The sequence below is a fragment of the Cyprinodon variegatus genome, unplaced genomic scaffold (assembly GCF_000732505.1).
Source record: "Cyprinodon variegatus isolate N-32 unplaced genomic scaffold, C_variegatus-1.0 Scaffold743, whole genome shotgun sequence".
In the NCBI taxonomy this organism is placed as follows: domain Eukaryota; kingdom Metazoa; phylum Chordata; class Actinopteri; order Cyprinodontiformes; family Cyprinodontidae; genus Cyprinodon; species Cyprinodon variegatus.
In genome coordinates, this window is record NW_015151196.1 from 195749 (window position 1) to 207247 (window position 11499).

The 11499-nt window shown below is 40.6% G+C and overlaps 2 protein-coding genes across 2 annotated transcripts in view; both read right to left on the reverse strand.

Moving 5' to 3' along the window:
- epb41l4a (erythrocyte membrane protein band 4.1 like 4A) overlaps positions 1–9762 on the reverse strand; it is a 15598-nt gene extending 5836 nt beyond the window's left edge. Inside the window, exons 1-16 of the mRNA XM_015395476.1 lie at positions 9265–9762; positions 9019–9181; positions 8839–8943; positions 8719–8764; positions 8568–8646; positions 6725–6822; positions 6566–6641; positions 6393–6480; positions 6227–6315; positions 4223–4286; positions 4059–4150; positions 1799–1843; positions 1621–1727; positions 1341–1407; positions 1202–1270; positions 421–480 (exon numbers count right to left, since the gene is read on the reverse strand). Coding sequence (XP_015250962.1) covers positions 421–480; positions 1202–1270; positions 1341–1407; positions 1621–1727; positions 1799–1843; positions 4059–4150; positions 4223–4286; positions 6227–6315; positions 6393–6480; positions 6566–6641; positions 6725–6822; positions 8568–8646; positions 8719–8764; positions 8839–8943; positions 9019–9117 — 1184 coding nt within the window. The 5' untranslated portion in view covers positions 9118–9181; positions 9265–9762. The remainder of the gene's footprint in view (positions 1–420; positions 481–1201; positions 1271–1340; positions 1408–1620; positions 1728–1798; positions 1844–4058; positions 4151–4222; positions 4287–6226; positions 6316–6392; positions 6481–6565; positions 6642–6724; positions 6823–8567; positions 8647–8718; positions 8765–8838; positions 8944–9018; positions 9182–9264) is intronic.
- A 707-nt stretch (positions 9763–10469) lies between these two features.
- Positions 10470–11499, reverse strand: part of fsd1l (fibronectin type III and SPRY domain containing 1-like) — a 9796-nt gene continuing 8766 nt past the window's right edge. The window contains exon 12 of the mRNA XM_015395471.1: positions 10470–10932. Coding sequence (XP_015250957.1) covers positions 10834–10932 — 99 coding nt within the window. The 3' untranslated portion in view covers positions 10470–10833. The remainder of the gene's footprint in view (positions 10933–11499) is intronic.

The following is an 11499-nucleotide window of genomic DNA, read 5'->3' on the forward strand; positions in this document are numbered from 1 at the left end:
TTAATTCACCAGTTAGTCAGTCAGTGAACTAGTTAGTTAGTTAGTTAGTTAGTTAGTTAGTTAGTTAGTTAGTTAGTTAGTTAGTTAGTTAGTTAGTTAGTTAGTTAGTTAGTTAGTTAGTTAGTTAATTGGTAAGTCATTCAGTGAGGTAGTTAGTAACCTATTCAGCCAGTCAGTCAACTTGGTAGTCAACTACTCAATCACCTGATCAGTAAAACATTCAGTCATAAAGCTAACAAGTTAAATAGCCAGTTAGTCATATTTAGTTATTCTAGTCAGTTAATCAGTCACTCAATTAATTTGTCAACTAGGACAGCCATACTGTCAGTTTATAATTCAGTTAGTTAGTTAGTTAGTTAGTTAGTTAGTTAGTTAGTTAGTTAGTTAGTTAGTTAGTTAGTTAGTTAGTTTCTATGTCACCTTTGTTGACCTCCTTGTTCTTCTCTGATGTTTGATGGAAACTTTGGGTTGAAAAGGCCTCTGGAAATAAATACGTTGGTAATCAGATTACATCCAGAATAAATGTCTGGATTACAGGAAACAGAAGGAATATTTAAAAATATCAGAAACAGTGATTCCCCTTCTCTGTGACTGACCAGAGCAGGTATGAAATGAATGCGTGCTGTAATTATGTTTGAGTGAAAATCTGATTTCTGTAATTGCTGTAGGAGCCGGTGCAGTAATCTGATTTAGGTCTGAAAAAATTAATCGGATTAATCGCAATTAATCGATTATTTAAATAATCGTCAACTAATTCAGTAATCGATTAATCGTTAAATGGAGTATAGAGACTGTAAGACATGCCTTTAGCTGACAGGGGGACCCACTTAGAGCAGGAATTATATCAAAATTGTAAAAAAAAAAATATATATTTAAGCATTTTGCATTTAAGATAAAAAAACAAAAACAAAAAAAAAACGTATTTGTCTGTCAATATTCTCCTCAAGTGTAAAAGTTTTACTTCCACCTGGTTCAATTTCGTTTTAAAAAAATCTTCTTTAAGGAAACTTTTACTATCTAATTATTAAAAAAAAAATCGACAGATTAACTGATTTGCAAAAAGTCTCAGTCAGACTTTTTGACTTGTAATCAGATTACATGAGGAGTAGTTCTGGGATTAGAAAATGTGGAGATCTGATGTGCAGCAATGATATGATTCAAGAAATGAAATTACAGACGCTACAACCAGTTGTTTGCTTACTTTACAGATTGGCTGTTTTCCCATGGTGCACTGGGCTTCATGAGGTCAACCGTAGCTCCGCCCTCTGACCTGTTTGGAAGGGGCGGGGTCAGTTGAATCAGAACTCTAGCTCTATTTCTAGAGCTAATTTCTCTCTGACCTCTGAACAGCAGCAGGCGCCATCTGCCGGATCATCTGCTCGCTGATCTCACTTGCTTTCTGATTGGCTGACAGAAAAAAGGGGTGGAGCCAAAGCACTCAGCTCAATTACAGTTCAAAGTTGGCAACCTGCTATTATTAGACCATTTTTGGTAAATAATAAACAATCCTAAGAAACAGAAAAATCTTTATATAAGATTTATTTTATTTTGAGGCTCTCTTTTTTTCAGGGCTTTTGAACAGAGAGTTTGCAAACAAACAGTGAAAGAATTTAAACGTACTGAACGGTTTGGTTTTCGCACAATCGTCTGCTGCTGTTTTCTTGTCAAGACTTTTCAGCCGGTTGCCTTTTAGCCGAGGAAGAGTCAGAGATGAAGAGCGGGCGAAACTGTAGGATTGATGAAAAACATGATGAACGGCTGTATTTTTCTGATCCCACGGTTGGCGGAGACGGTTTACCTGCTGTGTTTCAGACGCAGCGTCGCCGTGTTTCCGTCCGACATCCTGCAAACACAAAATCCGTTTGTAACTTCCAGGGCGTAGCTAAAGGTCAGTATGGTTGTATGATAAGACTTTACTTTAAAGGTTAAATGAGGAAAAATGAAATAAATAAATCATGAAACGAATAAATATAACATGAAATAAACAGATTGATTATTGATACTGTTAGATAGCTGAATTTCCAATACATTAATAGAAAAATGCACTGCTGCTTGCAGCGACAAGGTCGCAGTTTCAGTTCCTGGCCCGGGGTCTTTCTGCATGTTCTCCCTAAGCATGCATGAGTTCACTCTGGGTACTCTGGCTTCCTCCCTCAGTCCAAAAACAGGACTATTAGGTGAACTGGCTTCTCTTAGGTGGGAGTGTGAATGGTTGTTTGTCCTGTTTGTCTCTGTGTTGCCCTGCGATGGACTGCAGACCTGTCCAGGGTGGACCCCGCCTCTCGCCTGTAGACAGCTGGAGATAGGCACCAGCACCCCTATTGACCCTGCTTGGGATAAGCGTGACGAAAAATGGATGGATGGACTGAAGTTTTGAATTTATTTTAAAGTTGTAGCGAAGCGGCCGTTCCAACCGCTGCATTTCTGAATTCTCCCGAGTGGTTCCCGACTTTACACGAGTGAATAAAGTGAATTTCATTGGTCGATCATCAAGATGGCGGGGTTGTTGTGGCGGAAGGTTCGCAAGCATGTTTGGTTGTGGCCGGTTTGTTGGAAGCATCTTACTAACCAGTTAGCAACTTAGTGCTAGCAGGTTCCCAATGGGAAATTCCATTGGGACCAAGTAGCACTAAATTGGTGACTTAGAAACGACGCTGGACAGCGGAAACATGCAAGAGGAGGAGAGTTTAGTGTCGGAGGTCGTGGATGAGTCTCCTCCGTCATCCATTTTTTATTTAGAGGAGGAAAGCGGGGACGAAGATGTTGTGAAAGAGGACGCCAGGGCGGCAGAAGCTTGGTTTGGTGTAGAAGGCTTCCAGCCGTACATGTTTGAGCCCTTGCCTCGCAACGCTGCCAGTTCTGTTAGCTCTACGCCTGCCGAAGACACAGACGTCCATCCCCGTGAACACTGGGACGCAACTCAATGGGAAAGGAAAGGATTCTGATTTCAACCGTTTCTTACATTAGCTGCGACATATGAATTTAGATGCTGATGTAGAATATTCTGGCTCGCTTGCCAAATATAGAAGCAGCTGTACTGCCTTATATATCCTTATTCGTAGCCTTATAATCCTAGCAGTACATGCTGAAGGACAAGCATGAATATTGGCAATAACAAGGTTTATAATTAACCTGACTCCGCCAGATGGATTTGCTCCGCATATCCATCTGGAAACCTTCCGTTGAAGAAATTTTGGGAAGGGCCGAAAACACTGGTTAGCTGATTGGCCTATGTTGGTGATAGACGGGCCAAATAAACCAATCAGATCAACGAAGCATATGACATACTAACAGAGCGACGACGAAAACACAACCACAAACCAGTCGGGAGAAGAGCAAAAACATCTTTTCCTCTGAGAAAAGCCTCCAGAGCAGTGTTTTGCTCTTCTTCCAGTGAAGAAATACTCTGTAATTCGGATAAAACTTGCTCGATAGCCACGCTAACGCTAGTTTCATCGGCTGAAGCCGCCATGTTCTTTAGACTGAACTGTCGCGCTTCTCGTTGCGTCACACCTCAACCCGCCTCAAAGCCAACGCTGATTGGACGTTCGTTTGGTGAACGGCTCCAAATTTTTTTTAACGGAGAGTCTCCAGACTGATCTGCGAGTGAAACCTTGAAAGCTCGCGAAATCAGGATGGCCTCGTGAGGCTAGACGTAGAACTAACTGGCCTGAATAAGATAACGGAAAAAACCCACAGATTTTAAGAAAGGATTTAAAAAAAACAATATGTTCTGATAAAGAGTTCATTTATATACATGTTTAATCCAGAATGTTTTGATATTTAAATATGATTTCCCTACGACTTTAGAATGTGTGTAAAGTTACTGTTTCCTTTGAGCTGGAGCTGCACTTTAATCTGTTGCTTAAACACGCAGCCAGTTAGGTGCGAGTTTACAGAATAAAACATGAAAGTCTGAAAGTTATTTGATTAAATAAATAAAGTTACAGCATTTATGCTCCTGGTATTCTCTCCTCCTGTTGATGTTTCTGCTAAACCGGACCATCCAGAGCCGGTTCTGACCCCGCTGCTGCTTCATGTAGACGTTCCCTCGTTACCTGAAGAAGGCGTGATGTTCGACACAGCACCTCCACAAACGCCTGCAGTCACAGCGATCGTACATCTGGAAGAAGAACGATGCCTCCGAGCCCTGAAACACAATCTGATCACCATCTTCATCAACCTCTTCCTCATCATCATCTGTCGGCCAATGGGAGCTCACGTTTCTGCTGCAGACTTGGAGCTCGAAGGTCTCGTCCTTAAAGCGTAGTTTGGTGATTCTTTGCCTGAAGAACAGAAGACAGGAGACCTGAAGCTGAGTCAGGATCCAGGATGAGCTGCGTTAGCTGCAAAAATGATCTAAATATGAGTAAAAATATCTTAAATTAAGTGTATTTACCATTAATTTGAGCAGGTAAATGAGATGATTTGCCAATGGAATTAGTATTTTTACTCTTTAAATAAGATAATTAGATAATATGCCCTTGAAATAAGACAATATACTTGTTTTTTTCTTATTTTAAATGTAAATTCTCTTGTTCCATTGGCAAAGTTTCTCCCTTACCTCCTTAATTCAAGAAAAAAATTCACTTATTTTAAGAAAAAAACTTATTGAGATTTAAATTTTTTGCAGTGTTAGCTGCTGCAATGCATGATGGGAAACGCCTGCTTAGATCTGACCACTGATTGCTCGGGTCTCTGGTTCTCAAAGATGCTGCTATCATCTGAGGGAACCAGAGGGAAGGGACTCTTTAAAGCGCCATATTTAAAGCAACATCACTGCAGAACTCAGTCAGTCTGAGAAAACATTTTATATAATTTTTATATATTTTAATCATCCAAAGGGCAGCAACTCTTTCCAACAGGACTCTGGTCAGATGGCGGGTATGACGTGCAGAAGCTGGAGGCAGAGTTTTGGTTTCATGTATCTGAGAATCCCAACTGTTTTTTTATGATTGATAAACTTCTGTTCTTTTCTTTCATTGAAAACAATCTTTAAGTTTAGTCTAAATATGATCAGAAACTTTCCCCATCAGAAAGTGATATTCAGGGACCTAATCTGTATTCATGTACTCTGAAATTTAAAGATTTTATTCAAATTAAATCGAATTTAATGACTTGAAACTGAATTTATTAGCTTCGAAAATTCCTTTTGTTTATTTTTACTCTCAGCTCTATGATTAAATATTATATTTAAAGGAAAAGTCCGCTCATATTCAGAATTCAAACTTCTGAAAGTACTTTAAATATAAAATTATTACATACTGTTTAATAAATGATAAGTGTTTTTAATCGATGATGAAACGACACAACAATAAGCAGGTAATCAACATTATCTGGATGGGCCCCATATTAGGTACAACACTCTGGATTACCCATAATTCCAAGGGGTAGTGTAAAAAATAAAATTTTAAGATCTTTATTGCGGTTTGAAACATATTATATAAGCGTATTTTTTACAAACCGTCTAATGATCTATACACAGTTAGCTCAGTTTATCTAGTGTCAGGTGGGTTTAAGGGGAATTTTTCGCATAATTACGTCTGCAATCAGACGTCCTAGTCTACAATTGCGAAGGGGGCCTACGAGGTGTCAGTGATGGGGCCCCTAAGAGGTATGAAGAGTAGGACATGTCCGGGAAAAAGAGGACGTCTGGTCCCCCTACCATATCAACAATCTGACGTTTCAGTGAGTGGATGCTTGTTGCTATGATGCGTCTTTGCTCAGCAGCTTGGCTCGTTGTAAACCGACCAATCAGAGCACAGCTCATCTAAATATTCATGATCATACCATAAAAGGAAGAAAACCTGTGGTTTCATTCTAGGGCTTTAAACCAGGCTGCATTAGGGCTCATAGAACAGCTAATGTGACATTTTCAGCCCAACCAATGTTACACACCCTATTAGAGACCTGAAGGACCCTATAAAATCAATCTATAACCCCTTTAATGATTTTACAGAGACCTTTAGTAGAAAAGAAAACATCCTGAACGACTCCTGGTATGATGTGTCTTTCTGTCAGGATGTTTTTATGCTAAAGGTCTGATGATTTTAGATTCCAGGTCCTCAGATGAGATGCTGCAGAATAAGAATCTTCCGTTAGTTTCTGTTATTGATCTCTAATCAGCAGATCATCTGATAAGTAGGTGTTGTCACCGTGGAGACGCTCAATTCTAATCTGATCAGCCATATTGGTCGTCGGTGACATGTGGGGAGGTCTCACTCACCAGAGATATTTTCCCACCAGCACCTTGTTCTTGAAGATGACCACACCCACTGGGGTTGGGCCCAGGAAGTACTCGGTGTGGTTCTGCCCCTGCAGGAGACACAGACCCATGAGACTCAGATGGTGACCTGATGAGTCAATGGCCGGGGGGGGGAGGGTCAACGTACGCAGGCGGCGAACAGGGTGACGCCATACATCTGCAGCGAGCTGCAGAGGGACAGGAAGTGGTTCTGAGCCTGAAGGCGGGGGACTCCGCTGGACAGCAACAGGAAGAGTCTATAACTAATCGATCACAGAGCTGATGATCAGAATCTGGTGCATTAATTAACTTCCTGCGTACCTCAGTGTTCGATGGATGAGCTGAACTTCCTGCTGGTCCTCAGACGTTGTTTCTCCACAGTGGTCCCCGCGGTCCGCTGAGACAGAGAAACACAGCTGCTGGTCTCATGCTGCTCTCAGCTCATTGATCAGTGATCGTTGGCGTCTCTGTGACCCTCACCCTGCAGCATCAGGGCCAAAAGGTGGGGTTTAAGGTGGGCGGGGCATGGAAGAACCCCTCTCTGGATGTCCTGACGGAGCTGCAAGTAAAACTGACCCCTGAAACCACAAACAACTGCGTCACCATCAGGTGTCCACATCAGTTTCAGCAATGCAGCTTTGACAGAGCCGGACCTGCCTGAGCAGAAAATGGGGGTAATAAAATATAGGGGTCATAGATGGTCTCTGGTTCTCTGTAGTGCCCCCTAGTGGAGACCCCAGGAAACAGGTCAGAGCACCTGGAGAGCAGCTGATAATTTATCGCTATAGCTTCTCTTCTCTTCTCTATCTCCTTATTTATGCTGCTATAGGCTTAGACTGCTGGAGGACATAGGGACCCCTTTTTCTGCTTCATTCTATCTCTATTCTCCCACTCTGCAGAATCTGTTAGTTCAATCTCTAACGTTCTGCTCTCTCTGCTTTTCCTCATAGTAGCTTCATCTGGTCTGTTCCTGTTTGGCTGTGACTCCATCCTGGAGAGAAATATCAGCTGTGCTGCTGCCATCAACACCTTTGTTTCTAGATGTTGGAGCTTGGCCTGTTTTCCAGTGTAGTCCTGTTTCTCTGACTGTGACTAACTGGATGTGCTCTCTTCATCCTCTGACATGGGAGCTGGCTCGGAGCTCGTCTGCCTGGCTGTGTGTTTCCTGGACGGGGCCGCCTGTGGAGCTGGTTGACAGTTGCCTTTTGTATCTATGCTTCTTTTTCTTTGTCTGCTTCTGTCTCCTTGAACCCCAGTGGGCCTCGGCAGATGGCCGCTCACACGGAGCCTGGTTCTGCTGGAGGTTCTTCCTGTTAAAAGGGAGTTTTTCCTCTCCACTGTCGCTACAAGCATGCTTAGTGTGAGGGATTGCTGAAGAGTCAATGAATCGATGCAATCAGCTGGTTTTCCTTAGATAGAAAACTTTGAATCAATCTGACTGGATGATCTGGTGAACTGGAAACGGTCTTGAGATGACATGTGTTATGAATTAACTGAATTGAATTGAAAAGCAGGAGTATCTCTGACCTTTGACCCTGGTGGCAATTCAAGCTTCATAAAAGCTGTTTTATGGTCAGGTTCTGGATTTGATAAAGATGAACTCATTAAACCTCGTTAAGTGGTTAACTCATTAATGGATGTTTGAAAAATAAAAAAAAATAGTCCTGAAGTGAACCTTTTGTTTTAAGAGTAACTTTTCTGTTTTCCTAGATTACAATTTTCCAAATCAGTATTTTTTTTTTTCAATATTGATTTGTTATTTAGATTTTCAAACCTTAGTTTTTTTTTTCAAATTTTTTTTTTTAGATTTATAATTACTAGAATCTGCTTGTGCGTGACCAATAAAAATGTTCCTAACATCCATGAAGACTATACAAGCCAGTAGAAATGTGATTTTTCTCATCAATCCAGCGGAAAGCACGCCTCTAGAAGTGAAGAGAAAGTGATCTGTAAAATCCAATCTGTAAATTTAATCTCAAAAAGTTAATAAAAAAAAAATAACATTTGAAAAAATAAAACATGAAAAACATCTAGAAAAAAATTTAATAATTTGAAAAAAAAACTTTGTTTGTTTGGACTTTGTTTCCAAGTTTGAAGACGTTTCTCTTCCATCCAGGAAGCTTTTTCAATTCAAACTGTAAGCAATGGCGTTGAGTTTGAGGTTTTATAGAGGTATTTTTTTATTTTGGAACTGTTAAGTCACTCTCTTTTATGACGAAGATGTTTTTTTTTTTTTGTCTTATTTCCAGATTGGATTTCCATTAAAAACTGTTTCCTTTTTTTATAGCAATTATGGAGCAAACTTCACTCCATACAACCAGACCTTGTAGTTTCGTCCGGCAGCTTCACTGGATCTTCCACGTAGAACTTTACTCCAAAGTAGAAAATGTATGGAGGCCCGACTGAGACAAACCAGGGGGAAAAGTTAACGAAATAAAAATCTAAAGCGTTTGAATAAAAATGTTCATCCTTACTGAGCTCTTGATGCTGCAGCAGAGTTCTGGTCGGATCCAACCAGAACTGGAACAAACGAGAAACATGATCTCTGAGGTTACACCATGACACAGCATCGCATCGTCTGTGTTTATTCTCACCGAACGCTGTTTGACGTCGCAAAATCTGAGTCCGAAGAACTGGACCTGGACCAGGTTCAGGTGAGAAGCCACCAGCTGGAAGATGGCCGCCGCCTTGGAAGACCTCTGAGGGGCAGAGAGGGAGGAGTTAAGCCGCTCTGAGCAGGATGAACCAATCAGAAAACAGGAGGTGACCTTCACCTTGATGCCCTGCTCAGAGGTCAGAGGCAGCCTCCTGCCATCCAATAGGAGGACCTCCCCATAAAACTCATCCCGGTTTCCACGGAAACACATCATCATCACCCCAAGCAGGAGCCAACCAGCAGCCAATCAGCAGCCAAGCACCTGATGAATAATGACCTGCCTGGTGGAGTGGAGCAGAATCAGGAGAGAAGGAGCTGGACGGAACCAAAGGACAGAAAAATATCAGCTAGAACCTGAACTCACCCGTCGGCTCTGTTCTTCCGGGTCAGAGAGGAAGTTCTAGTGAACATCGCATCAGAGAAAACACTGGCTTTAAATGAGGAGGGAAGAATATCTGAAGGAAGCAGAGAAGTGAGACGTCCTGAAACGTCTCCAGTTCCTCTCAGTCCGTTTGGATCTTCAGGTCTTATACTGGTCCTCCTTCACTCTGGTCTGATCATTTAGGGCTAGAACCTCCAGTTAAAACACTTTCTACTAACAGAACTTCTTCAGTTCAGGATCCCAGACCCTGCTTATGATAAACAAGCTGCTGCTTTGATAGAACCTTTTACTCAGATTACCATAGATGCAATTAAATGCAAGTTCTAAAGCAGTACATGTAATAAAAGCTCATTACAGATTAAAAAAAAGCTAAACTAAATAAAAACGTAGAGATTAAATCAGATCCTTAATCAGATCATCGTTGACCAAAGCTGCGGCTGCATGGCAGCAAACTGAGGCGCTGGATCGGGACCTTCACGTCACTTTGATCTTCACCAGTGTCTCTTCTTCTCTCCATTTGTTGTGCTGTTGCCATGGAGACCACCCTGCTCTTCTTTCACTTCATCTCAGGTGTTTCTATCCTGTTCTTTTGTTGGAATTGTTTTATCTTTGTGGATTTTATTGTATTTTGCTTAAATTAAAGGATTTTATTTTTCATTTTAGTAAAAAAAATAAAAGAAAGAAAATAAAACAGATCTGTCTGAAGAAATAAACCTAAAACATTCACTGGGCAGCATGATTCCAGTTCTCCCAGTATGAACCCAGTTTTCCCAGTCTGATGAGAAGGATGTAGTATTTAGTCTCTGTGTTCTCAATTATTAAAATGATAAATTTTTTATGTTGATCACAAAGTCTTTCCCCTTGCAAGGCCTCTTTACCATCACCCTAATCTTCAGCTGGGTTAGACTCTAACTGGCCTGGTCCAGTTCATCACCAGTACTTCCAGTCAACTTTTCAGCCAGAACTTGTCTGGGGTTTGAATAATTTGGGGATTTAAGGTTTTAGGTTTATCAGATGATTCACCATGATCAACCTGTTGCCATGGGCAACCTTACTGCGGCCATCTATAGCAAGAAAAATAACCAGCGATGATATAAAGATTACTTCCTGTCTGTTGAACTGACCAAAATAAATCTGTTTAATTTGTTTTGAATCACCATGACAACTGGTTGAGATTTAACAGGAAGTTTATTCAGAGAAACAAATCATCAGTCCATCAAAACAAAATGACACATCTTTAAATTTTAACATTATTCTGCTGCTCTAATGTGATTTTTAAATGCTTTTTTAAATTATATCTGAATTCAGAATCAGTAAAAGCATAATAATTAAATTCATAAGGAGATAAAACACAAGCTTTTACTGTGAAAGTCCAGAGTATCAATCTGTCCGCCTTCCTGGGACATAAAATATGGGTTCTTCACAATAAAAGCCCAGACTCAGCTAATCAATAAAACCTTTTTTAAATTCACGTAGAAGATTTTTCTATAAATATTTTCTATAATCAATATAAAGACATAAAAGATTAAATCTGGATCAGGTAGAAGCTGCTCATTGGTCCGTTGGCAGACCTCGATTGGTCGACATAAAGTTTCCCATGAAGCTCGGCACCTGCAGGCCTGTCGCCACGGAGATTCCCCCACACCAAACCTAGAACACATATCAATATAGTGAGCAACACAAAAGGTACTACAAACCATGTTACACCCATAAATGCAGAAAAGCACTGATGTAGTTTTGCTGTAGTTTAGGATTACTACTGTTTCAGGTTATCCTTAGCTATCGCTACAGCTATGCTGCTATTGGCCTGTGCTGCTGGAGGACATGGGGACCACATGTCATCATTAAACCAAACACAAGATTAAAGCCATTTCATTGCCATCTTTATGCAGCGAACACATTCATTCTATAGTTCCATCTAAATAAATCAGAACGACAAATGAAAAACAGAAAAGGTTTGCAGAAATTTGCAGTTAAAGGAAATTTTATTATTTTTTACAAAAGTTTAATAGGATAGAAAAACTCCCAAATTCTGGACTACTTTAAACTTAAATTTTCACCAGAAAGCAGAACATATGCAAAAGCTGCATTATCCCTCAGGAAATCTTTTTTTATTAAGTCTGTTTTAGCTTCATGCTGTAGTAGTGGTGTAGTACTGCTGTAGTAATGGTGTAGTACTGCTGTAGCAGTGGTGTAGTACTTCTGTACTAGTAGTTG